Source organism: Suncus etruscus, chromosome 14 (genome assembly GCF_024139225.1).
Source record: "Suncus etruscus isolate mSunEtr1 chromosome 14, mSunEtr1.pri.cur, whole genome shotgun sequence".
In the NCBI taxonomy this organism is placed as follows: Eukaryota; Metazoa; Chordata; class Mammalia; order Eulipotyphla; family Soricidae; genus Suncus; species Suncus etruscus.
Window position 1 is genome coordinate 52,238,703 of NC_064861.1, and position 23,310 is coordinate 52,262,012.

The 23,310-nt window shown below is 55.4% G+C and overlaps 3 protein-coding genes across 5 annotated transcripts in view; all 3 read left to right on the plus strand.

Moving 5' to 3' along the window:
- Window positions 1-7,917, plus strand: part of USB1 (U6 snRNA biogenesis phosphodiesterase 1) — a 35,103-nt gene extending 27,186 nt beyond the window's left edge. Inside the window, exon 8 of the mRNA XM_049786152.1 lies at window positions 7,907-7,917. The gene's annotated coding sequence lies outside the window, so the exon portion shown is untranslated. The remainder of the gene's footprint in view (window positions 1-7,906) is intronic.
- The window catches only part of NDRG4 (NDRG family member 4), a 518,571-nt gene that overhangs the window by 160,211 nt on the left and 335,050 nt on the right, over window positions 1-23,310 (plus strand). Inside the window, exon 1 of one of the 3 annotated variants that reach the window (XM_049786136.1) lies at window positions 13,798-13,810. The exons of 1 other annotated variant lie outside the window; for it this stretch is intronic. The gene's annotated coding sequence lies outside the window, so the exon portion shown is untranslated. Of the gene's footprint in view, window positions 1-13,797; window positions 13,811-18,644; window positions 18,650-23,310 lie in introns of those variants that run through there. One more of the 3 variants, XM_049786138.1, reaches the window with a different exon arrangement.
- On the plus strand, window positions 1,919-22,382 carry MMP15 (matrix metallopeptidase 15). The gene is made up of 10 exons (XM_049786127.1): window positions 1,919-2,186; window positions 12,522-12,670; window positions 13,170-13,298; window positions 16,236-16,543; window positions 17,055-17,216; window positions 17,875-18,119; window positions 18,465-18,603; window positions 19,776-19,926; window positions 20,049-20,164; window positions 20,899-22,382. Exons 1-10 carry the CDS (start codon window positions 2,004-2,006, stop codon window positions 21,333-21,335), a joined length of 2,019 nt encoding a protein of 672 aa, XP_049642084.1. The 5' UTR covers window positions 1,919-2,003; the 3' UTR covers window positions 21,336-22,382.

Here is a 23,310-nt window from a genome sequence, read left to right on the forward strand (position 1 = left end):
AGAATTGCTTTTCACTTTAGCAATTTTTTTTGCTGGGGGGGGGGCACACCAAGCGGTGCTCAGGGGTTGCTCCTGGAACCTGAGCTTAGGAATCACTTCTGGTGGGCTCTGGGGACATTTGAATGCGGGGGATCGAACCTGGGTTGGCCATGTGCAAGGCAAACGCTCTACCCGCTACGCTGACCTCTTATTTCTTATTTACTTATTTATTCATTTATTTATTGGTGGTGCACAGCATCGGTGCTCAGGGGTTACTCCTGGCTCGAGGGTGTTGGGGATGGAACCCAGTTAAACTGTGCAAGGAAAACACCCTACCGATGTGCTATTGCTCCAGCCCCTTAGCAATTCTTATCTATTGTTATTACCACTTAACTGTTAACTGTTCTCTTTAACATCGCCTTTTTTTTTTCTCACCTGTGAGTTAAAAGGGATTTTTTTTTCTGTTTGTTTTGTTTTTTGGGGTCACACCCGGCAGCGCTCAGGGGTTACTCCTGGCAGGCTCCGGAGACTATATGGGATGCCGGGATTCGAACCGATGATCTTCTGTATCAAAGGCAAATGCCTTACCTCCATGCTATCTCTCCGGCCCCGGATTTTTTTTTTTTTTCTAATAAATTCTCCTAGGTCTTTACGGGTTTCCGGAGGTGAGACTGCTAGTAGTAGGGTAATGGGCTCGCAGATAAGAAAAGCTGAGGTTTCCGGGTTGGTAGGGGAGCGGGCGGGACCGTCTCCGCCCTCCGCCCGCCCTCACCTCTGATCAGCCACCCGGTGCGGTGGACTGGGGTGCCCTGGATCTGCTCATGGACTAGCCGCCCACTTCCAGGGCCTCGAAGAGCTCAGGCCTTCTGCACCCACTTCCAGATGCCGAAGACCAGAATAAGCTCTAGAGACTTCGGAGCTTGTCTGCAAAAAAAAGCACTGATCATTATTGCATGGACACCGCTGTTAGTTAGCTCTAGGCCTGGAGAGAAGCGGACCTAAGCCCTGAATTACCCTCAGCCCTTGACCCAGGTCCCGGGAAGAAGAACGTGAAAGCCGAGAAAGTCCCAGCGAAGTGTCCATATGGCGCTCTGTCCACTGCACCCTCATTCCCATTGGGCCAAATACACCTTGGGCTCCGACCAACACGTGCTTTGCTATTGAGCCTAAAAAAAACGGCACCCTTGGGTCCCTCCTCCCCAGCCCTTCGCTAACCATCACCACCACCAGGTGGAAGAGAGGGGCGTTTCCAGTTTTGTTATTGCACTCTTTGGGGTGCCCACTTTTGGAAGTTCACCCTAACATACACACCCCCCTTGCAAAGGATGGGAGTGACTGTGCAAGTGGGCGGGCAGGAACGACTCCCGCCATCTAGGAACAGTCCGGAAAGGGTTGGCAGCGGGGGGGGGGGGGGGGAACCCCACCGCTGACACCTGCTACGGAGAAACCCGCAGCGGCAGCTGGGCGGGGGGGGGGGGGGTCCCGACGCCCCTGGCCCCTTGCGCGCTGAAAGGCGCGGGCCCTTTAAGGGGAGGAGACCCGGGTGCGCCCCGAGCTGCGCCGAACTCGCCCGGGGGACGTCGGGCGCCGGCTCCCGGGCTCGCTCGCTCGCTGCAACCGGCTCCCTGCGCCTCCTCACGGGACCTCGCGTGGGGGTGTGGGGAAGGAACCCGGGGCCGGTGGCAGGATTCCCCCCCCCCGGGCGGGAGGCGCGCGCCCTGTCCCCGGAGCATGGACACAAGGAGCCGGACGCGCGGGGGGCGCCGCGGGTCCGGGCGGCCGGAGCGCTGAGCCAGACAAAGGCTCGGGAGTTGCGCCTCCTGGGAGGCTGCGGGACCTCCCGGCGGTGAGATCGGGGCGCTGGGACCTGCCCTTGCCCTGCCCCGAAGTCTCCCCGGGCGTGGGAATCCGCCCAGAGTGGGGGGACTCGGCTCCACAGCGGGGATCGGGGTGCCAAGGGAGCGTGGCAAGTTTGCGCGCCCGCGAGTCGGTGGACGAGCCCCGCGTGTCCGGACGCGCGGAGCATGGGCAGCGACGCGAGCGCGCCTGGACGGCGGGACTGGCCGATCAGCCTCCTCGGTGGCCGGCAGGAGGAGAAGGAGGAGGCGACGGCGGCGGGGTGGCCCCGGCTGCTGACTCTGTGCCTGCTGCTTCTGGGCTGCCTGGGCCCCGGCGCCTCGGCGGAGGACGCGCAAGTCAAGGCTGAAGTAAGGACTCTCCCTCTCCACCCCGCCTTTGCCCCCCTTGGCCTGGGGTTTGGGGGGGATTCAGGGGGCGGAGGTGGCAACGCCCGCAGGCTGAAGCTTGGAGCTGGAGGACGCCCACTCGAGCCCTCCGTGGGGGACAGTGCTGGGAAATAAAGGGGGGAACCTGGCCCCCTCCAAGCTGTCCCTCAAAAGCTCGTCCGCCTCGGGCACCTCTTGGCAAATCCTGGAAGACCGACCTTTCTTTCCAAGCTCGCACCCCCTTTTCTCCAATCCACCATCCCGCTCTGGCACGGATGGCCTTGCACACACCCACCCACCCACTCACCCACCCCCAGCCCTTTCCTCCTCTCCTTTCCTTCCTCCCTCCCGGGCCCGCGTATTCCTCGAGAGCCCTTCGGGGCGCGCCGGAACGAGCATTGCGAGTGGGGAAGGGGCTGCTCTGGGTGGGGCGGAGTGGGTCTCGCTTAGGATGATGCTGGTCTGGGTGGCGGCAGGCACATCGTTGCTCTCTGCAAGCTCGGATGGGAGTGTCGGGGAAATGGGGTGCGAACCCGCTGGGCCACAGACAGCTGAGATTCTTTGGCGACTTTCTTGGACTTTTGCGTGGGTCCGAGAGCCCTTTTCTTCCCCCCATCAATCTGCCCCTAATGCGCAGCACCGAGTGGGGATGGTGCGCTCCGAGCATCTTCTCCCCGGGAGTCCGACAGGGTCTCTGCGGGCCTTCTCCCTATCGGTCCCGCGAGTGACAAAGCAAGGCGCAGAGCATGGGCTAGCCAGCGCCCCTGGCCCCACAGGGTCCCCTAGCAAGAAGCAGCACAGCTGCGAGCGCACCGGTTCTGCTGCTCCAGCAGGAAAATGGGGATCTGTTCTTTCCAGACTTGATAGCCCTAGCTCGCCACCCCTAGCCCCGGACTAGGAGACTAGGAGGACTGACCCGGGAGCATTGGGGTTCCAGATCTGCCTCTGCAGCCGCCAGGTCTGCTGGGGACTGGGTGCCCTTGGAGCGGCTTGCAGCCTCCCTGCGGGGGCCGAGTGTCCTGTTTCTATTTGCAGCCAGGCGGGTGCACCCTCCCAGCCCCGGTGGCTTCCCCACCTCGCTGGGCAGACTGGGAGATTTTTCCAATGGAAGCCTGCCCTTCCCCGCCCTACTTTAATAAAGGCTGGGAGGAAGGGCTGGGAATTCCTCCGGGCTCGAGTTTCACCCCTCATCAGTTCTCCCCACCTGCTGGCCCTCCCGCCCAGGCCAGCCAGGGCTAGTAGCTGCTGGGAGCCATCAGCCGCATTCACACTGACACTCTGGCAGGGGCCTGAGGGGAATCCCTTCAGGGCCCTAGGTTTGCTCCGAAGCCAGCCCTCCAGTGAGGAGAAAATGCTTTTGGGTCCATGTGCCACTTTGGAGAAAAGCTGGGGCCAGAACTGCAATACCCTCTTTGAGAGTTTATGAGCCTCTGGGGATGCTATGCTGCTGGCCTTGCCCTACACTTTGTGCAGGACCTCAGGCGTTGCAGCTGAGGTCTGAGCAGCTTCTTTGTCTTCCTGTTGCTCTGCTCATCCTCCACTCCCCCTCCAGTCCCAGTGGACTCAAGTGAGACATCCACACTTGAGATCACTCTAGCCTGTGGTGGTACCAGCCTGTAGCCCCTCTCCTGGATTCTTCTTGAGAATCCAGAGGGCTGAGGGGACCTTTGATTATTGGGGGCAGACTTCTTCCCAGCTCCTTTCGGTTACAAGCTGTTCTTTGGAGTTTGTCCAGTCTGACCCAACTGGGCTCAAATAGTGACTGGCTGTGGCAGGCTGGAGAAGACTGTCCCCAGGTCCCTGCTTCCTGAGACCAGATCTGAATTTACCCTGTATCCAAAGCCTCTTGCCCTGGAGCATAGCTAAATGGTCTAGACTAGATGCTCTGAGCCAGCCCCGCCTACTTCTCCCAGGGCGGTGGCTGAGCCCTCAGCTACTTGTAGCCTGCAACCAGGCCAGAGGAAGCCAGAGGCCATTCCTGCAGGTGCACTGCCCCACCAGGGTCCTACCTAGCCTTCCTTGGTCCCCCTCATCTGAGGGACTCCCCCTTCTCTGACCAACTTTATCTTTTTTTTTGTTTGGGGGCTCCATCTGACTCTGCTCTGAAAGTACTCCTGGGGACCATATGGAATGCCAGGGATAAAACTTGGACCAACCATTACAAGGCAAACACCGTCTTCTTTCTGATCCGCTCTTCCCTCTGCACCTCTCCCAACCCCTCAAAATTCTGTTTACATCCAAGAAGCTCCATTTCTTCCTGCAGCCTCACCCCTGCCCCGCCTCCATGCAGGTGACTCACCTGCCCTCTGCCTTCACAAGTGTGATATCTGCCACTAATACCCAGACACACCCTGCTTCTTCAAATAGACACCCAGGCTCCCCCCTCCTCCCCTACCCCCACAGCTAAGCAAAAGGAGGGCATAGGGCATCTTAAATTGGGGTTCTGCCCCTCTGGTCTGCCTGAAAGCCGTAGCCCCTTAGGGGCAAGGGCCTTATGTGAGGGCGAGAGGGGAGCCAAAGGAAGCTGAGTCTTCTCTCCTCCTGGCACTGTCTTCCAGTCTCTTCTCCTGATGCTACAAACCTTCCCCTCCCTTCTCTAGTTCAAAGCCCAGAGAGGGCCAAAGCAGTAGGGGAGGGCACTTATCTTGCATGTGGCTGACTAAGGTTCAATCCCAGCATCTTGTATAGTCCTAAGTGCAGAGTCAGGAGTAAACCCTGGTATCACCAGGTGTGGCCTCCCAAAACCCACAAAAACCAATTCCCAGAGAAGCAGGCTAGTGGGCATGGTGAGGGGCCTTGGTTGTCCATGGTGCTGAGCCTCTGCTCTCTGGGGCTGTTCCAGGACTGAAAACAGTTGAAGGACCAGACATAGCCCCAAGACCTCGTAACCACCAGGCACTAACTTCTATCACTCTAAGGAGGGGGAGTGGCAACAAGATTGAGATGCCCAGCCCCCCTAAAGAAGTCCTTCAGAATCCCCACACCCATGTGCCATGTGCTCTGATGCCAAATCAGAACAGCAGTGCCACCAGGTGTGGACAAACCTCTCCCCACTTCTGGTCTGTTATGCTCCTCCCCTCTTGCTCCTGCCTCACCCAGATGTTCCTTGCCATCATCAGCTCTGCACAGCTGGGAGCAGGACTCATGCCTGCCTCCCTTCAGTGTTCACCCCAGTGGAATACTCCATGGCCTGGCTCTAGTCAAAGCCGGTGCTATTTAACGACGTCCATATATGCAACTCCCTCTAAAGTCATGTCAGAAGCTTATTTATTTCCAAAATAGTGACAGTGAGAGGCAAGTGACAGTAAAGTTTATAGCTAGAGCCTCAGGGATGACTCATGAATAGGCACACAAGATAGCACCCAAGAAAAGTGCTCTTCCCAGACCCCAGCACCTCCTCAAGGTGTTGCTGTTCTAGGGATTACATCAACAGTACAGCACGTGGCCAACATGGGTTCTATTCCCAATATTCATATGGTCCCCCAAGCACTTGGAGTGATCCCTGAGTACAAAGCCAGGAGCATGCCCTATCCTGAACATCACCCCAGGGATCTTGGATCTTAGACTGGGATCTCAAGACCCCAGTCCCTAGAACTTGGACGGCTTTGTGCAGCTCTAGTTGAGGTAGGGGCAGTTGCTGACTGGGTGCTTGTAAGAGGGAGGCATCATACCCTGTGGTCAGCAGGCACAGACACATCTGTGATGCTGCAGAAACAGGGTATCAGGGGTCTCTGCTGGGCCCTTGCTCCCATCAAGCACCCTGAAACGCACTTCCAGATGTGTGAGCCCCAAGGATAGAGGAGCCTTTCAAGTAAAGACACTGCTCTTCAAGATGCTATTCTAGGGCCAGAGTGATATAGTACAGTATGTGGGACACTTGCCTTGCTCACGGCTGATCCAGGTTTTTTTTTGAGGGGGGCCACACCCATTTGGTGTTCAGGGGTTACTCCTGGCTAAGCACTCAGAAATTGCCCCTGGCTTGGGGGGAACCATATGGGATGCCGGGGGATCGAACCGTGGTCCTTCCTTGGCTAGCGCTTGCAAGGCAGACACCTTACCTCTAGCGCCACCTCGTCGGCCCCTGATCCAGGTTTAATCCCCAGCATCCCACACTCATCCCAGGAGTGAGTCTTTTTTTTGGGTGGGGGGGATTTTGGGCCACACCCAGTGATGCTCAGGGGTTACTCTTGGCTATGTGCTCAGAAAGCGCTCCTGGCTCTGGGGACCATATGGGATGGTCTGTCCTAGGTTAGCACGTGCAAGGCAAGTGCCCTACCACTTCCACCACTCTGGCCCCAAGAGTGAGTCTTGAGCATCTCTGGGTGTGGCCTGAAGACACTTGCACTGCTGTGGATGGCTTGTTTGGGGGAAGGTAGTGCTGATAGTGCAGCCAAGAGCAGGAATCTCGGAGGTGTGCTGGCTGTGCTGAGAGCCAAGACACAAGCTGATTCTCTTGCCACATCCATTTCCTTGTGGGGTGTCAGGAAGTGAGCTTGGCAGCCCCACCCCCTCAGTCTGGATAAACAGATGAGGACCTGGGTCCCCTATGGGTACAACCTGCTGCTGCCAGCTGATGCCTGAATTGCGGGAACCTGGAACTCTCAGCTCTCTGGAGCTGGTCCCTAGCCCTGGACCCTATTTCTGGTCACCCACAGAAGAGACCAAATTTATGTTCATATGTACAGGCAGGGGTTACTCAGGAAGCACTTGGTTAAAGGTGGTAACACCTAGTTATGATGAGAAATAAGTATAAGAAACAAGGAATGGGCCCATGCTACTGGGCATGTTGAACTTGGTTCTTTGTCTCAGTATATGAAAGGAGAATATTCCAATACTTCTTGGCGTGTGTCTGTTCAGGACTGAAGTGAGGTGCCCCTCTGAGTAGGCAGGGTCACTTCTCAGTCCCTTCCATATGCTGCTTCTGCCCCCCAGATTTTCACTTTGATGACTCTTTTTCCACTTCCCTTTTTGGGGTGTGGGGTTGGGTTTGAGCCACACCCAGTTGTGCTCTGGGCTCACTCTTGGATCTGCTCAGGGATGACTCCCAGTGGGGTTCAGAGGACTTAATGTGTAAGGGATGGACCCAGAATGGATTGTGAGCAAGGCAGGTACCCTGCCCACCCTTACTGAACCCATGACTCAGCTGGCTTTTTTCCCCCAAGTTGGTGGTAGGCGGGGAACAACGGAACTGGGGATGGGAATGTCTTCTTTCTGCCCACTGGATTGGACACCCCCCCAATGCCACTCATTCTCATTGTCAAGTCACCCAGACCTCTGTTCCCTGCTCACAATTTTTTGGGAAGTAGGAAGATCTAAGCCCCTGGCATGCATTCCCTAGTGATGGAGTGATGTGGATCTGGCTTTGGGGCTAGCACTGGCATTTGTGCCTCTCACCATGCACAATGGTTGGGGAGCCAGGCAGAGAAAGGAAGTGGGGTTCAAAGAGATGCTGGGCCTCTCCCACCACATAGCCCTGCTCCCCAGCACACAAGCCTGACCAGGCATCGATTTCTGCTCAGCCTAAGAATTTCCTAACATCTAGATGACCTGTCTCTGCCAGGGTTCGGGTAGATACGTGTCAGTCTGGTAGTGGGGTCTTAGAGGTGTCGTGAAGTGGCTGATTTAGGGCCTTGAGGGTCCTCCGATGGGTTGATGCCCCTCTAGATGATACATGGGCTCCTGGCTCAGAGCTCTTGGAGAGGGTGAGCCCAGGGCAGCTGCCTGCTCCATACCAGCCCTTTGCCTATTGGCATGGCTGGGATTGCCCAGGCCCTGACATGGGCATGGAGGGAGGGCAGGCACTCTGCCAAGGTCTGAAGGTGTCAGGAGGTCTGATAAGTGCAGCTGAACCAGGACTGTGGTTGGCCTGGGTTACAGCCTCAGAGCTGGCAGGCCCAAGACTGTTCTTATGCAGCCTAGCTAGCTGCCTCGGATAAAGGGGGGGGGGGCATCAGGCACACCCCTCCCCTGGGCTCCTTAATGCTCCCTATTGATTGTCTCCTTTTCCAGACGCCTCCCCAGGGCCGGCCTTGGCCTACTCTCCCAGCAGGGGGCAGGGAGGGCTAGTCCTGCTGACGTGGCCCTGCGCCCAGATCCAGCAGAGATGGGGGTGCAGGGGCGATCCAGTGCTCAGCACTGGGCAATGTTCCTCAGAAGAACTGGCCCTGTGTCTCCCCAACCTCCGGCCAGGAGGAACTGGTGCCGCTCCCCTGAGAGCCAGTCCACTTGTCATGCTCAATCCCCTGAGTGTCTCTGTTCAGCCTCTGCCCTCTCTGGGGGGGAGGGGTTGTTTGCTGTTTGGCATGACAGCAGCTATGCTTGTGGGGGGTGCTCCAGGCTCAGACAGCATCAGGGTTCAAAGCAAGGCCAGCTGAGTGCAATGCATACAGGCATGTCTTTGAATCATCTCCCTGGCCCCACTGTCCCTCTCTGCACCCCACTGTCTGAACACTGGTGAGTGGCAGTCTGTAGACCTTTTAGGGGGGCGGTTCTAGCCGCTGGCTGCAGGTAGGAGGTCTAAATCACTGGTTTGGGGTGCTGTGATTTGAATGGCTTGGCAGGCAGGCAGGGAGGGAGGGCCTAGCCCCTGACATACTCAGCTCTTGGCTGCTGTATTGAACTACTGTGTAGGTTATGGGTGTGGATATGGGTGTGTGAGGGGGTGGGGGGACAGGAGTCCCTCTGAGTCTCTGGAGGTCCCAGCTCTCTTTGCTTTTCTCCTGAAGCATTAGGAGAGGGTGAAAATCTTGGCTGCAGGTGGAGCCTGCATCTCTCAGAAATGGGGATCCCCCATTATCTCCCCAGCCTCCCATGCCTCAGTTTCTCCCCCTGAGAAGGCAGGTTGCCTCTGCTAGGCTTGAGCCACCAGTGCAGTAATGGGGGCTGGAATAGGGCTCAAGTATGAGGACCAGTGCCCCCCCGTCCTATTTTGAGAGTCTGGGGTGATTATAGACCCCTGTGTACCCCTGACCCACCTCCCCCCATACTGTTCATAACGCAGCAGCAGGGGGTGTTGGCCAGAAGCTCAACTGCTGCCTGCCTCTGGCGCTGGGAGTGGGTTTACTGCCAACCAGCAGGTTCATTGGCACGACTGGCCCTTGGCACTCAGCCCCTAGCCTGCTTCTGCCAAAGCCAGGCTGCACCCCTGCCCCGAGACACCTCCTCAGTGGGGCCCCGCAGGGACAGAGCTTCTGGCCACAAAGAGCAAAGGGGTCAAGGGTAGCACATGCTCAGCTGGTGGCTTCCCCAGTCTTGGAGAGGTGTTTGCCCGTGTATAGAAGGGGCCCCAGGGGAGCTGCCTTCGAGCCCATGCACTGCCCTCTTGGCATTGTGCCCCATTCCAGGGCCTCATGGACCAAAGCCCCCTCCATCCAGGGCAGACAGTCCTTCTGCCCTTCCCCCACCACCCCAGGGCCCCCCTCTCTCCTGTCACTTGCAGACACTAATCAGCCCCTTGGTGGCCCGTGATTGCACTGCTGAGATATTTTTACCCTCTGTATGCGGGTGCTGGTGAGGTGCCCTCGCTGAGGCAGCTCCCGCTCCCTTTAACTGTACCTTCAGTCCTCACCATCTCCATCTCACTCTGCACCCATGCCCCAGGCCTCAGGAGAGGTTTCCTGTGTGCAGCCCCAAGCTGAGGGTCTCCTGAGGAGCGAAGTGGTTGTTGGGGTGGGCTCAGGGCACTCCTGCCCCCACTTGAACTGCCTTTCTCTCTGGCCATGTGGGGGCTCGAATCCTCCTACCTTAATGGCCATGGTCGTGGGGATCCCTGTTGGCACCAGGCCGGGTATGGGTTTCCACATGGGCCCTTCAGAGTCCTTCAAGATGAAGCAGCCTTGATATGGGTGAGGCGCAGGGAAGCATGGCCGTGCTGGGTGCTCACAGGGGCTTCTCCGCTCCAGTGTCTGCCTCTTTTGTTATTTTAGCTATTAATTTATTTTGGTTTGGAGGCCACACCCGGCAGTGCTTAGGTCTTACTCCTGGCTCTGCACTCAGGAAGCCTCCCAGCAGTTCTAAAGGGAACCATTTGGGATGCTGGGGATCAAACCTGGATTGGTATGAGCAAGGCAAGTGCACTCCCCACTGTACTATCACTCTGGCTCCTGTGCCTCATTCATTGTCCTGTGGCCAGGCCTGCAGTCTTGGTGCTAACAATTCCTCTGCACAGACCTCTTTGGTTCTGCAACGCCAGGAACTGCTCAGCCCATCTGCCTGGGGGCCAGGTCTGGGCTGGGGTGCCAGGGCCCAGAGCAAGTGCCCAAAGTCTTGAATGTCACTTGTGGCTGACTAGTGACTGTGCCCTGGCCAGTGACACAAGTCTGCTTACTGTTAGCCAGCTGTATACCTTCTAGAACCCCCAGAGATCAGGACTTAGCAGCCTTACTCTGGGGGTACCTGGAGACCCAGTGTGGGCAAGGAAAGATGCAGAGGACACACTCCAGGAGGTTGAGGTTGCTGGCAACCCCTACAGTGGTCTTCATGCTCCCCCAACCTTGGGGCTTCACATGTCTAAAACCTTCAGGATTCCCTGTAGTTTCCCTCTAATGGTCAGTGGCCCACCATGAAGGGTCAGTGTGAATGACTAGAGCAGGGTTCCTCAAACTTTTTTTTTTGTTTTTGGGTCACACCTGGCCATGTTCAGGGGTTACTCTTGGCTCTACGCTCAGAAATCGTTCCTGGCAGGTTCAGGGGACCATATGGGATGCTGGGATTCGAACTACCATCCTTCTGCATGCAAGGCAAACACCCTACTTCTATTCTATCTCTCTGACCCCCCCAAACTTTTTTTTGGAGGGGTCACACCCGGCAGTGCTCAGGGATTATTCCTGGCTCCAGGCTCAGAAATTGCTCCTGGCAGGCACGGGGGACCATATGGGACGCCGGGATTTGAACCGATGACCTCCTGCATGAAAGGTAAATGCCTTACCTCCATGCTATCTCTCCAGCCCTGCCCCCCAAACTTTTTAAACAGGGGGCCAGTTCACTGTCCCTCAGACTGTTGGAGGGCTGGACTATAGTATATTTTAAAAAAATATGAATGAGAATTCCTATGCGTACTGCACATATCTTATTTTGAAGTAAAAAACAATAAAACAGAAACGAATACAATATTTAAAATGAAGGACAAGAAAAGATAAATCAGGGGCAGGCGAGGTGGCGCTAGAGGTAAGGTGTCTGCCTTGCAAGCGCTAGCCAAGGAAGGACCGAGGTTCGATCCCCCGGCGGCTCATATGGTCCCCCCAAGCCAGGGGCAATTTCTGAACGCTTAACCAGGAGTAACCCCTGAGCATCAAAATGGGTGTGTCCCCCCAAAAAATTAAAGATAAATCAACAAACTTATCAGTATTTCAATGAGAACTATGAGAACCCTGCCCAAGACTGGAGGAGGAGAGTGTGGCACACTTCCCACACATGTGCACTGCAGGCCCTGGGACCAGTTTGCTGTTAAGCAGAACATAACAGGCAGCAGTGGCAAAAGCACCTGCAGGCTAGATAAATATCCTTGGCAGGCCTCATGTGGGCCATGGTTCATACATAATTTGAGGCCCCTGAACTAGAGCCTCTGTGAACACAGATTCTGGGAGAAAGCAAAAGGGACAGCTCTCAGTAGTGCCAGATGGCCTCTGAGGGCAAGGGGCCAGGGGCAAGGTATGACCTTTTTGTCATTGATGACCTCCAGCACCTCTAATAGGGTATTGCAGTAGATCAGGATCAAACAGGAATGTGAACCACGCTGATAACTGGGGATCCAGGGAGTGCGTGGGAGACAGGAATAAGCATGTCCTGTTAGCAGCAACTGTTAGTGCAAAGGCCTTGAGGCCAGGGTCAGCCTGGCTGATAGGTGAATGAGAGCTTATTAAAGGCAGGCCCAAGTGGTGAGGGTCTGGTCACTCACCTGAGGCTTGGTTTTTCCTCTGACATGCGAATTCTTGGGGCCAGAGAGATAGCGCAATGGTAGGGCATTTGCCTTGTATGTGGCCGACCCAGGACAGACTCGGGTTCAATCCCTAGCATCCCATATGATCCTCCGAGCCTGCCAGGAGCAATTTCTGAGTGAGTGTAACTCTTGAGCGGTGCTGGATATGCCAATAAATAAATAAATAAATAAATAAATAAATAATCTAAAGCAGGCTATTGACCAGATCTGGCCTGAGTGAAAACCTTTTGTACTGGCTCTTATTCAGGAACAGCCAGGGGAGGTAGAGGCAGGGAGAACAAATGGAAAGCAGCAGACAGCTGTAGTAGGCTTGGAGTTAGTAGGTGTGATGGTGGTTGGGGGTGACAACCCATTGTCACCTCATGGACTCGTCTCTGCAGAACTGGCTCCGTCTCTATGGCTACCTGCCCCAGCCCAGCCGCCATATGTCCACCTTGCGCTCGGCCCAGATCCTGGCCTCCGCCCTGGCCGAGATGCAGCGCTTCTACGGAATCCCCGTCACGGGCATCCTGGATGAAGAGACCAAGGCGTGAGTCCTTCCCAGACTCTGGGGTGTCGGGCCTCTCCCCAACAGGGTCTGAGCCCATAGATTTTCCATTAAGGAGAAATATGGGCCTCTGGACCACTTCTGGTTGGCTGGGTGGGTCAGTTGGAGCTTGAGGCTGCTTAGTGATTGCTGACATGGGCAGGGCTGGGGACTGGACCCATGTGTCTGGAGACACAGCCCAGCCTGACCTTGTTCTGAGTCAGAGACACCCCATTCTTGCTGAGCCAGCACAGGCAGGCCTCTGAAACACACTTTCTGGGTGGCACTGGCGAGGGGGATTCAGGTGGGAACCATGTTTCCCAAGACATACTCATTGCCCCATTTTCTTGATGAGCCTCTTGAAACCAGAGTCTTCTGCAACCCCAATCCCCAAACCTGCACCAAGGCCTATGGGAAGGGATGGCAAAAGGGAGCACCCTTAGGAAGAGGCAGAGCTATGGTGGACAGGCTCAGGGCTCATTCCTCCACATCTGTGACCCAGGTGGATGAAACGGCCTCGCTGTGGGGTGCCAGACCAGTTTGGGGTACGTGTGAAAGCAAATCTGCGGCGGCGACGGAAGCGCTATGCCCTCACCGGGAGGAAGTGGAACAACCATCACCTGACCTACAGGTAGGAACCTCATCACTGCCACAGGCTGCACCCCACACTAGTGTACCTCCTTCCCTTCCAGAAACCAGGGCACCCCCTTCCCTCCCAGAGGCATCAGGGCTTCTCGCTGGCTCGTCTGGAAAACTTCCTTTCCCAGCATTGCACCCCAGGGTGTCAAGGAGAATCTTGAGGCCCTGCTCCCATGCTGAAGCCAGTCTCCAGCAGCTGCTTCAGCCCCATCCTCCCTGCCACCTGCCAACAGTAGCAGCTCCAGCCAGAGGGGCTCCTGGGGGCTGCGTGAACTGTGCAAGGCATCAGGGTGAGCAGCATTGGGCGTGAGAATCCAGGCATCTGTCAGGTGGTCAGGCAGCCAGATGCCTGCATAAGTCCTGGTTCTGGAACCTTCCTTTTTTCTTCGGAGTCCCCTGACTCAGGGGTCCCTAAGGGCTGTTCCAGTCCAGCCACTTAGAGTCCCATGTCAGGAGGAAGAACAGATGGATTGTCCCTTAGACACCGCTTGGTCTGACCCCCTGCCATGGAGATCTGGCAGCCCTCCAACACTTAGCCTGGTCAATCACAGGCCTCATCCTTTAGTCTCAGGTGCATATACTGATAATATTAGAGCCCAGCCCAGGATTGGCCCAATGTCCAGAACCATGCATGCATTTCCCACCCAAACCTCAGCACTTTGCTTGTCTCCCATTTTCAAGGACTTGCTCTTGGCCATGTGTCATCTGTACTTTTTTTTTTTAACTTAATGGCTTGCTTTCTTAATTAAATAAACTTGTTTTGCACAATTCAGCCTTATATTTTGATACCCTCATGAATCCTGGACCTGATAGAACCATTTCTCCCAAACATCCCCCCATTTTTTGGTTTTGGTTCTTGGGCCACTTTGGCAGTGCTCAGGGGTTGTTACTCTTTTTTTTTTTTTCCTCATAATTACTTTGTTTTAGCACTGTGATTACAAAATTGTGGTTGAATTTCAATTTTAGGATGTACACCACCCTTCACCAATGCACATTTCCTGCCACCCATGACCCCAGTTTCCCTCCCACTCATTTTCCCCTAGCTACCTCTGGGGCAGGTATTTTACTTCTTTTTCTTCTCTCTCTCTCTCTCTCTCTCTCTCTCTCTCTCTCTCTCTCTCTCTCTCTCTCCTCTCTCTCTCCCTCTCTCTCTCTCCTCTCTCTCTCTCCCTCTCTCTCTCTCTCTCTCTCTCTCGTTTTTGGGTTACACCTGAAGGTGCTCAGGGGTTGGTTACTCCTGACACTGTGTTCAGAAGTCACTCCTGGCAGGCTCGGGGGACCATATGGGATGCTGGAATTTGAACTGGAATCCATCCTGTGTTGACAGAACAAACAAACACCTTACCACTGTGCTATCGCTCCAGCCCCTCTTTTCTTTTTTGACACTGATTTGCACTATGAAGGGGTACCACACATATCACTTTATTATCCCCTTTCAGCACCCAGTTCTTATCCAGAGTAATCAGTTCCAACTATCATTGTCACGGTGGACTTGTTCATTACCCTAACTACATTCACCATCCTCTGTGGCAAGCCTCCTACCATGAACTAGTCCTCCTAATTCTGTCATCTCTGGATATTATTACCATAGTATCTTTTATTTTTCTTATATCTCACAAATGAGTGCGATCATTGTATGTCTATCCCTCTGACTCATTTCACTCAGCATATTCTCCATGACCCTCCACATATAAACAAATTCATGACTTCATTTTTCCTAACAGCTGCATAGTATTCAGATGTACCATAGTTTCTTTAGACACTTTTCTGTTCTTGGGCACTTGAGTTGTTTCTAGATTCTGGCTATTATAAATGGTGCTGCGACAAACAGAGGATTGCAAAAGGCTTTCTGCATGGTGATTTTGCTGAGTATTGCTGAATTATATGGAAGCTCAAGTTCTTTTTTTTTTTTTTTCAGCCACACCCATTTGATACTCAGGGGTTACTCCTGGCTAAGTGCTCAGAAATTGCCCCTGGCTTGGGGGGACCAAATGGGACGCTGGGGGATCAAACCACGGTCCTTCCTTGGCTAGCGCTTGCAAGGCAGACACCTTACCTCTAGCGCCACCTCACCGGCCCCAAGTTCTATTTTTTTGAGGAATATCCATATTGTTTTCCAAACAGGCTGGACCAGTGTACATTCCCACCAGCAGTGAATGAGAGTTCTTCCCCTCATATCTGTGCCAGCACTAATATTTTGTTTTTGTTTTTGTTTTTTGGCTTTTGGGTCACACCCAGCAGCGCTCAGGGGTTAGTTACTCCTGGCTCTATGCTCAAATATCACTCCTGGCAGGCTTGGGAGACCATATGGGATGCCGGGATTCGAACCACTGACCTTTGCATGCAAGGCAAAAAACACCTTACCTCCATGCTATCTCTCCAACCCCCATCACTTATGGTTTTTATTTATTTATTTATTTATTTATTTATTTATTTATTTTTTGGTTTTTGGGCCACATCCAGCGGTGCTCCTGGCTATCTGCTCAGAAATAGCTCCTGGCAGACACGAGGAACCATATGGGACACTGGGATTTGAACCAACCACCTTTGGTCCTGGGTCGACTGCTTGCAAAGCAAACGCTGCTGTGCTATCTCTCCGGCCCTGGTTTTTATTCTTTATGATGTATGCCAGTTTCTGTGGTATGAGATATTTCATTGTTGTTTGGATTTGCATCTCACTCAGGAGTTACTCTTGGCTCTGCACTCAGGAATCAGTCCTGGCAGTGGGATGCTAAGGATTGAACCTGGGTCACCTACATGTAAGGCAAAGCACCCTACCAGCTATACTAACTCTCCAGCCCCTGCCTGTTTCCTTTTGCAGAGAACTGATCAGTATTATCCCTGAGCCCTGTCAGACCGTATGTGAGTCCAACAGGACCCTCATTTAGCCTCAGGTTCTATGTTCACTGGCCCATGTCCCTCCCTGCAGCATCCAGAACTACACGGAGAAACTGGGCTGGTACCATTCCCTGGAGGCAGTGCGCAGGGCTTTCCGAGTGTGGGAGCAGGCCACGCCGCTGGTCTTCCAGGAGGTGCCCTTCGAAGACATCCGGCTGCGGCGGCAGAAGGAAGCTGACATCATGGTTCTCTTTGCCTCTGGCTTCCATGGTGACAGCTCCCCATTCGATGGCATGGGGGGCTTTCTGGCCCATGCCTATTTCCCTGGCCCAGGTCTTGGTGGAGATACCCACTTCGATGCAGATGAGCCCTGGACCTTCTCCAGCACTGACCTGCATGGTGAGGACAGCAGAGCCTGGAAAACCCCATTTTCCAGATCCACAGGATCTGTCAGTTAACTCTGTCTCCCAAGCTCTGAGGACTAGTAGGGAAGGAGTGGGATCAGTGGGGGTCATTACACCCATTGCTCAGATGGGATGTTAGAGGCACTGCAGTCAACCCAGCTTTGTTTGTTTTGTTTTGTTTGCTTATGTTTTCTTTCTTGCCTCTTGCTCAAGGTTTACTCCAGGTGGTACTTGGGGGACCATATGCAGTACCAAGGATCATACTGCATGCAAAGGGGTCCTATGCATGCAAAGCTAGTGCCTTCCCTACTATATTAATCCTACTAGCTCCCCTTTATTTCTGTGCCACATAGGTGGTGCTGGGATGTATCCAGGGATTATAACCCAGTAGTGTTCAAGGGACCCTTCAGTGTAGGTGGTGGAACCCAAGCCTCCCACTTGCCAAGTCTGTGCCCCAGCCTCTTCTGAGAATGTGACAGGAGCTGACCATGTGGCCACCCCCTCAGGGAACAGCCTCTTCCTGGTGGCTGTGCATGAACTGGGCCATGCACTGGGGCTAGAGCACTCGAGCAACCCCAGTGCTATCATGGCGCCCTTCTATCAGTGGATGGACACCGACAGCTTCCAGCTGCCCGAGGACGACTTGCGAGGCATCCAGCAGCTCTACGGTGAGGGGCGTGGGAGCCCCAAAATGCCCCAAGATCCAGGGACTAGCCCACTCAACAAATCTGGGATGATATGAGAAACTGACCCTGGCCTCCAGCCAACCCATAGTGGCCTCACTTCTACCTCAGCCTCCTGAATATGCTGGTTAAATGGGGCTTCCTTCAGGAGGTCCTGTACTTGATCCTCTCGGGCAGGTTGCATTGCTAAGTGCGGTTAGCTTTGCATGTCCTGGGAATTTGAAGCAGGTGGCATCCATCCCTCCCTCCCTCAGAACCCCCTGAGAAAACCTCTGGGTAAGGCCTGAGGGTCTTTAGGAGGGTTAGGACCTGTGCTGGCCCTTTACCAAGGCTCCCCCACTACGACCTCCCCCCAGAGTCCTGGAGAGTGGGCCTTTCTCTGCCCGTGTCAACCCACTCTTCTTGATGGCTCTTGGGAGCAGGCTGGCAGCCAGAGGGGAATCTAAGTCCCTGGACATAGGGAGGAAGGGGTGGCCTGACAACAGCACCTCAAATTGTGTGGTATATGGGGAAAGGGCTTCTGAGGGTCATAAGTATAGGACCCTTCACAGACCATTGGATAGGGTGTGTCAGTGGAGCCTGGGATCCTAGCTGAGTTCTGGGCTTCCTTCCTCATTACCCTCTCTTAACCCTTGTTCTGCAGGCACCCCAGATGGTCAACCACAGCCTACCCGACCTCTCCCCACTGTGACGCCCAGACGGCCAGACCATCGGCCTCCCAGACCCCCTCAGTCACATCCCCCAGGAGGAAAACCAGAGCGGCCCCCCAAGCCAGGACCCCCAGTCCTGCCCCGTGCCACAGAACGCCCTGACCAGTATGGCCCCAACATCTGCGATGGGGACTTCGACACAGTGGCCGTGCTGCGTGGGGAGATGTTTGTGTTCAAGGTCAGCCTGCCCAGCTAGCCCCTGGACCCACCTCTTGGACCCACCCCTGCTCTGCCTCTGTCCTATCCCTGGCCACACTGACCTGCCCTGGCTGGATCCTGACCCTGATCCTCAGAAGCTTCTGGAGAACCTTCCTGCCTAGGCAGAAGGAACCAGTCCAGGAACGAGGGTAGTGTCCAAGCCCCCACAGTTAATCCAAGGGTCTTCCTACTCTCCAAGCCTCTCTCCTTACTGCTGTCCAGGCTTTCTAAGTGAGTCTCAGTGGCTTCTGCTTCCCCTGAACCGAGTGGGGGGACAGAGTTCCCAGATCAGGCTGTGCATGTGCCAACTTCACTCCCTTACCAGGGCCGCTGGTTCTGGCGTGTCCGGCACAACCGGGTCCTGGACAACTACCCCATGCCCATCGGGCATTTCTGGCGTGGACTTCCCAGTGACATCAGCGCTGCCTATGAGCGTCAGGATGGACGCTTCGTCTTCTTTAAAGGTCAGCCGCCTTGTGCCTTACCTCTGACTTGGCCTCTGACCCCCTGACCCCAGGAAGGCATTTTGGTTGTGTATCCTGACACCCACTGGTGGCTTCTCTGGGAGGGGTCGAGGCCTCCCAGCAACAAGGGAGGGTGGGGCAGGTAGACAAACCTGGAACCCTGAGACTGCCCTAACTGAGGGTAAGTGTGAACCCCATTTTCTTTCCCTTCTGTCCTTGCCTCCTGTGCCTTATAAGAACATTCAACCAGGGGATCAAAGTGATAGCACAATGGGTAGGACGTTTGCCTTGCATTCAGACAACCCGGGTTCAATTCCTGGCATCCCATGTGATTCCCCAGGCATGCCAGGAGTGATTACTGAGTGCAGAGCCAGGAGTAACCCCTGAGCACTGCTATGTGTGCCTTCCCCCCACCCAAAAAATACCTGACCATACCACACCCCCAGCCTGCCATGAGCCAGGCAGGATTTCTCAGGTCTGCATATACCAGCAGCCTCCACCCCTCAGTGCTGCCTCAGGGCTGTGTCCTCACCCCCCACTGGCCTAGGCCTCAGTGAAGCAAGTACTTAGTGGGACAGACCTGGGCTCACACACTACATGTGGGAGTCCCAAGCCATGCACTGGGTGCCCCAGGAGGTTGTCCCTAGATGTAGACACCTTTCTTCCTGTCTGTATGAGAACTGTGGTCTAAGGGTTTTTATTGTGTAGTGTGGATTTTATGTGCAGGTCCTTGGTACTGGGAAGAGGTGTGTGTGTACAAAACTTGGTTGAGGGAGTTTGTGTGGGTTGTGGGTATGTGGCATTGGTCAGTCAGTGGAGTCCTGCTGTGTATTGGGATGTGTGTGAAAGGGGAAGAGGTGTGTGTGTGTATATATTTGTGTGATAAGTGTCAGTATATAGGTGTGTGTAGGGCATGGGGGGAATGTATGGTTGTGCATGTATATACATAGACATAGGGGGATGTGTGTCTGTATCCTTGTATATATGTGAGTGTACAAGTGTGTGTGAATGTACGGGCATGGGGAATGAGTGTGTCTGTGGGTCTGCAAGTGTGTGGGGTGTGAAGTGTGTGGCAGCCCATGTCAGTGGATTTGTGGACCCCATATAGCACGCTATGCCCCTCCCAGCACTCCCAGGACTGACCTTACCACCTTGCCTTCCCTTCCTACCAGGTGATCGCTACTGGCTCTTTCGGGAAGCAAACCTGGAGCCTGGTTACCCACAGCCATTGACCAGCTATGGCCTGGGTATCCCCTACGACCGCATTGACACAGCTATCTGGTGGGAGCCCACGGGCCATACCTTCTTCTTCCAGCAGGACAGGTGAGTGTCCTGCCTTTGAAGGGGGACAGACACACACACAAACACACACACCCCTCTGCTGCAGAAGACTGGGTGCAAATGGTTTTGGCCCAGTTGACTCACTTCCTACTCTTCCCTCCCAGGTACTGGCGCTTTAATGAGGAGACGCAGCGTGGGGACCCCGGCTATCCCAAGTCCATCAGTGTCTGGCAGGGCATCCCAGTCTCTCCCAAAGGGGCCTTCCTGAGCAACGATGCAGGTACCCAGCACCCACCTGCCTGGCACTTGCCAACCCCTGCCCGTGACCCCTGGGTTCCAGTGTCAGGCCTGTAGCTGAGCCAGTAGCCTCTAAAACACCTCCCTGCAGCTGGACACACTGGACCAGAACGCTTTAGCCCAGTGTCCCAGATCCCAGCCAGGCCTGCTAGGGTCCTCAGCAGGGTCCCTCTCCTGGCTCACATCTCAGACAGAGTATTGGGGATGCGGCTCTTCCTAGGGAAGCCTGGGTCTGTTTGAATCACCAGCCACTGAGAAGCAGCCCTTTGATTCCAACAGCTGGGGGGCAGGTACATCCAGAAAAGCCATTAGCACCATCCTCAGGCCCTGCTGTGTGCGGGCCTGTGCTTTTATGCTCCGTGCACTCACATGCTCTGTGTACGCTTCTCTGCAGCCGCTCTGAGCTTGCTTATTGTACTCAGCAGAGCCCAGTTTACCCCCAGGGCCAGTTCAAGGCTGAGTTGCTGAAAGGATGATGGGCAGTGGCTGGGTGGTAGGAGGTGACCCAGATTTCCTCAGCATGGACACCACCCCACTGTCGAGTGGGGGAACCCATCTCGGGCATGCAACTGGGTCTCCCACCCCAGCAGACTTTGGGACCTGCCTGGATGCACAGCCGGGCCCTCTCTGCCTGGCCAGGCCCCAACAAGCTGGGGGGACACAGCCATGAGAAACCCCCCTGACCCCACTCTGGCCTGCTTGCCCTCCCTCCCCCAGCCTACACCTACTTCTACAAGGGCACCAAGTACTGGAAGTTTGACAACGAGCGCCTGCGGATCGAACCCGGCTACCCCAAATCCATCCTTCGGGACTTCATGGGCTGCCAAGAGCATGTGGAGCCAGGATCCCACTGGCCCGACGTGGCCCGTCCACCCTTCAACCCCGACGGGGGTGCAGAGCCCGGGGCAGGCGGAGACGAGGAGGGTGTGGACGATGGGGGGCAGGGGACAGACGGCACTGGGGATGGTGGCAGTCGCGTGGTGGTGCAGATGGAGGAGGTGACGCCGCCCGTGAACATGGTGTTGGTGCTGGTGCCGCCGCTGCTTCTGCTGCTCTGCATCCTGGGCCTCACCTATGCACTGGTGCAGCTGCAGCGCAAGGGTGCCCCACGCATGCTCCTATACTGCAAACGCTCGCTGCAGGAGTGGGTCTGAGCCACCACCTGCTCCTCGCTCACGGTGCTAGGGGGGGACCAGCTTTCAGCGCCCCAGTGCAGAGGCTCTCTTGGGCAGAGGGGCAGGTCCTCCAGCCTCCCCGTAGGCTCACCCCCTTTTTATTTATACCCTGGTGTCCGTTCTTGGTCGTCTCCCTGAACACTAATTGCATTTGATTCTGCTACCCTGACCAAGGCGGTCCCTCAGGACAGGAAGAGATTAGAGCTATCTCACGGGGGGTTCACAGCCCCAAGAGTCGAGGGTCCAGGTGGAAGAGTGGCCCGTGGGTTGGGGTTTTTCCCAGCCCTCCATGGAGACTGTTGGGACTTGAGACATGTGGGTGGCTGAGTCTCCACCTTCAGAAGTACAACCTTTCCCTCCCACCCGTAGGAGGTGGTCACAGACTACAGTGTCCTGAGGTTAGGTTTCTTCCCAGCCCACCTCTGACCACCCCAGTTTACTGAGCTTCTTTGTGTGAAAGGACACTACATTACCCTGGGCCAGCAGCTCCCAACACTACACACCCCTCGAGTCCACACCTTTCCCTCCAAGGACCAAAGGGGTCTACTAAGGCCCCTTCCCGCAGGGGAGCACTGGGCCCACCCATCACTACTGCCCTCCTCTCTCCATGCTCTAAGACCACAGCTCCTATGTGCTAGTGCCCCACTCTAGGGGAGAGGGGGCTGATAGTGCCCACATGGTGGGGCCCATAGTCTGAGGGTGTCCTCTGGACCCTGTGGAAGATGGTGAGGAAAGAGAAGCTCATCTTCATGTAGGCTGTGCACTGGCATCCCCAGGAGCCTACCTCTGCCTCCCGGCTGAGCGGGCTATCCAGCTTCTCTTCCCAGAGAGGGCAGGTAGGGGCAGGGGAATGGGGGGAAATGGTACTGTTCGCTGGTTTGTCCACTTGTCTGTCTGTGGTTCTGGCCCCTTGCAGCTCTCTAGCCCTCAAAGCTGAGGCACTACCTGTGTTTCCACATACTTCTCACCTGTAAATAACCTGCACTGATTAAACCAGTGGCCGGCATGGCCTCCTTTGTCAGAGGCCTGGTGCTGTGGGAACTGTGGTATAAGGGGGGTAGGGGGGTGGGGTCCCCTGCTTTCCTCAGCCAGTGGATGGGAGACCCCAGGGCAGGTGAGCTGGGAATAGTGGGAGGTGGTGGCTGTCCAGGGAGGAGAAGTGGGCACTCCCTTGTGTTTGTTCAGGAGAGAAAGGGCCAGAGATACCCCACCCCTCCCTCTGGACCTAGAGGAGGGTGGGGAGCAGGCTAGACCAGTCTCCCAATATTGAGGAGATGAGAAGAGACAAGGCTGTTTTGGAGTCCAGAGTTACATACATACACCCACCCACACACACAAACGCACACTCTGTCTAGAGACCCATGATACCCCATTATCCTCCCTCTCTTCTGAAGCAGGAAATCACAACCTGGACAGACTTTGGACCACTGCCTTGGTTTGGTAAGTCTTGGACCCATGTCTGTCCTCTTAGCATCTGACTGGTCATCTTTGGGGGTCCCACCGCAGTCCTCCAGCAGGCCTCCATGTGGTCTGTCACAGCCAATGTCCTTCCACCTACTTTAGACCCCACCCCCACCCCCTGCAGTTGTGTGTCCCCTCCTAGCCCCCCTCAATCCCACCCTTTCCTCCCTTTGTGTTGAAAGCTGGCTGCGCAGAGTAGGAAACGCTGGCCCACGGAAACCCCAAAGGCCTCTCAGGCTGGGCTGGGAAACACCCCCACACAGAGGCCTTGGTTGCTGACTTGGGGGAGGGGGTCCAGGCAGGTGCCATCTTGTCCGCTTCTCTGTGGCAGGTACCTGGTGCCCCACACAGCCCATCTTGAACTTGAAGCCCCCACAGAAGTCAGTATGGTGTGGGCAGGGTCTTGGAGATGGGGAAATGAAAGGCCTCTGGTTCAGCTCTTGCCCAGGGCCTAGACCCCCAATATTTTAGGCAAATCTCAGAAAGATAGCGG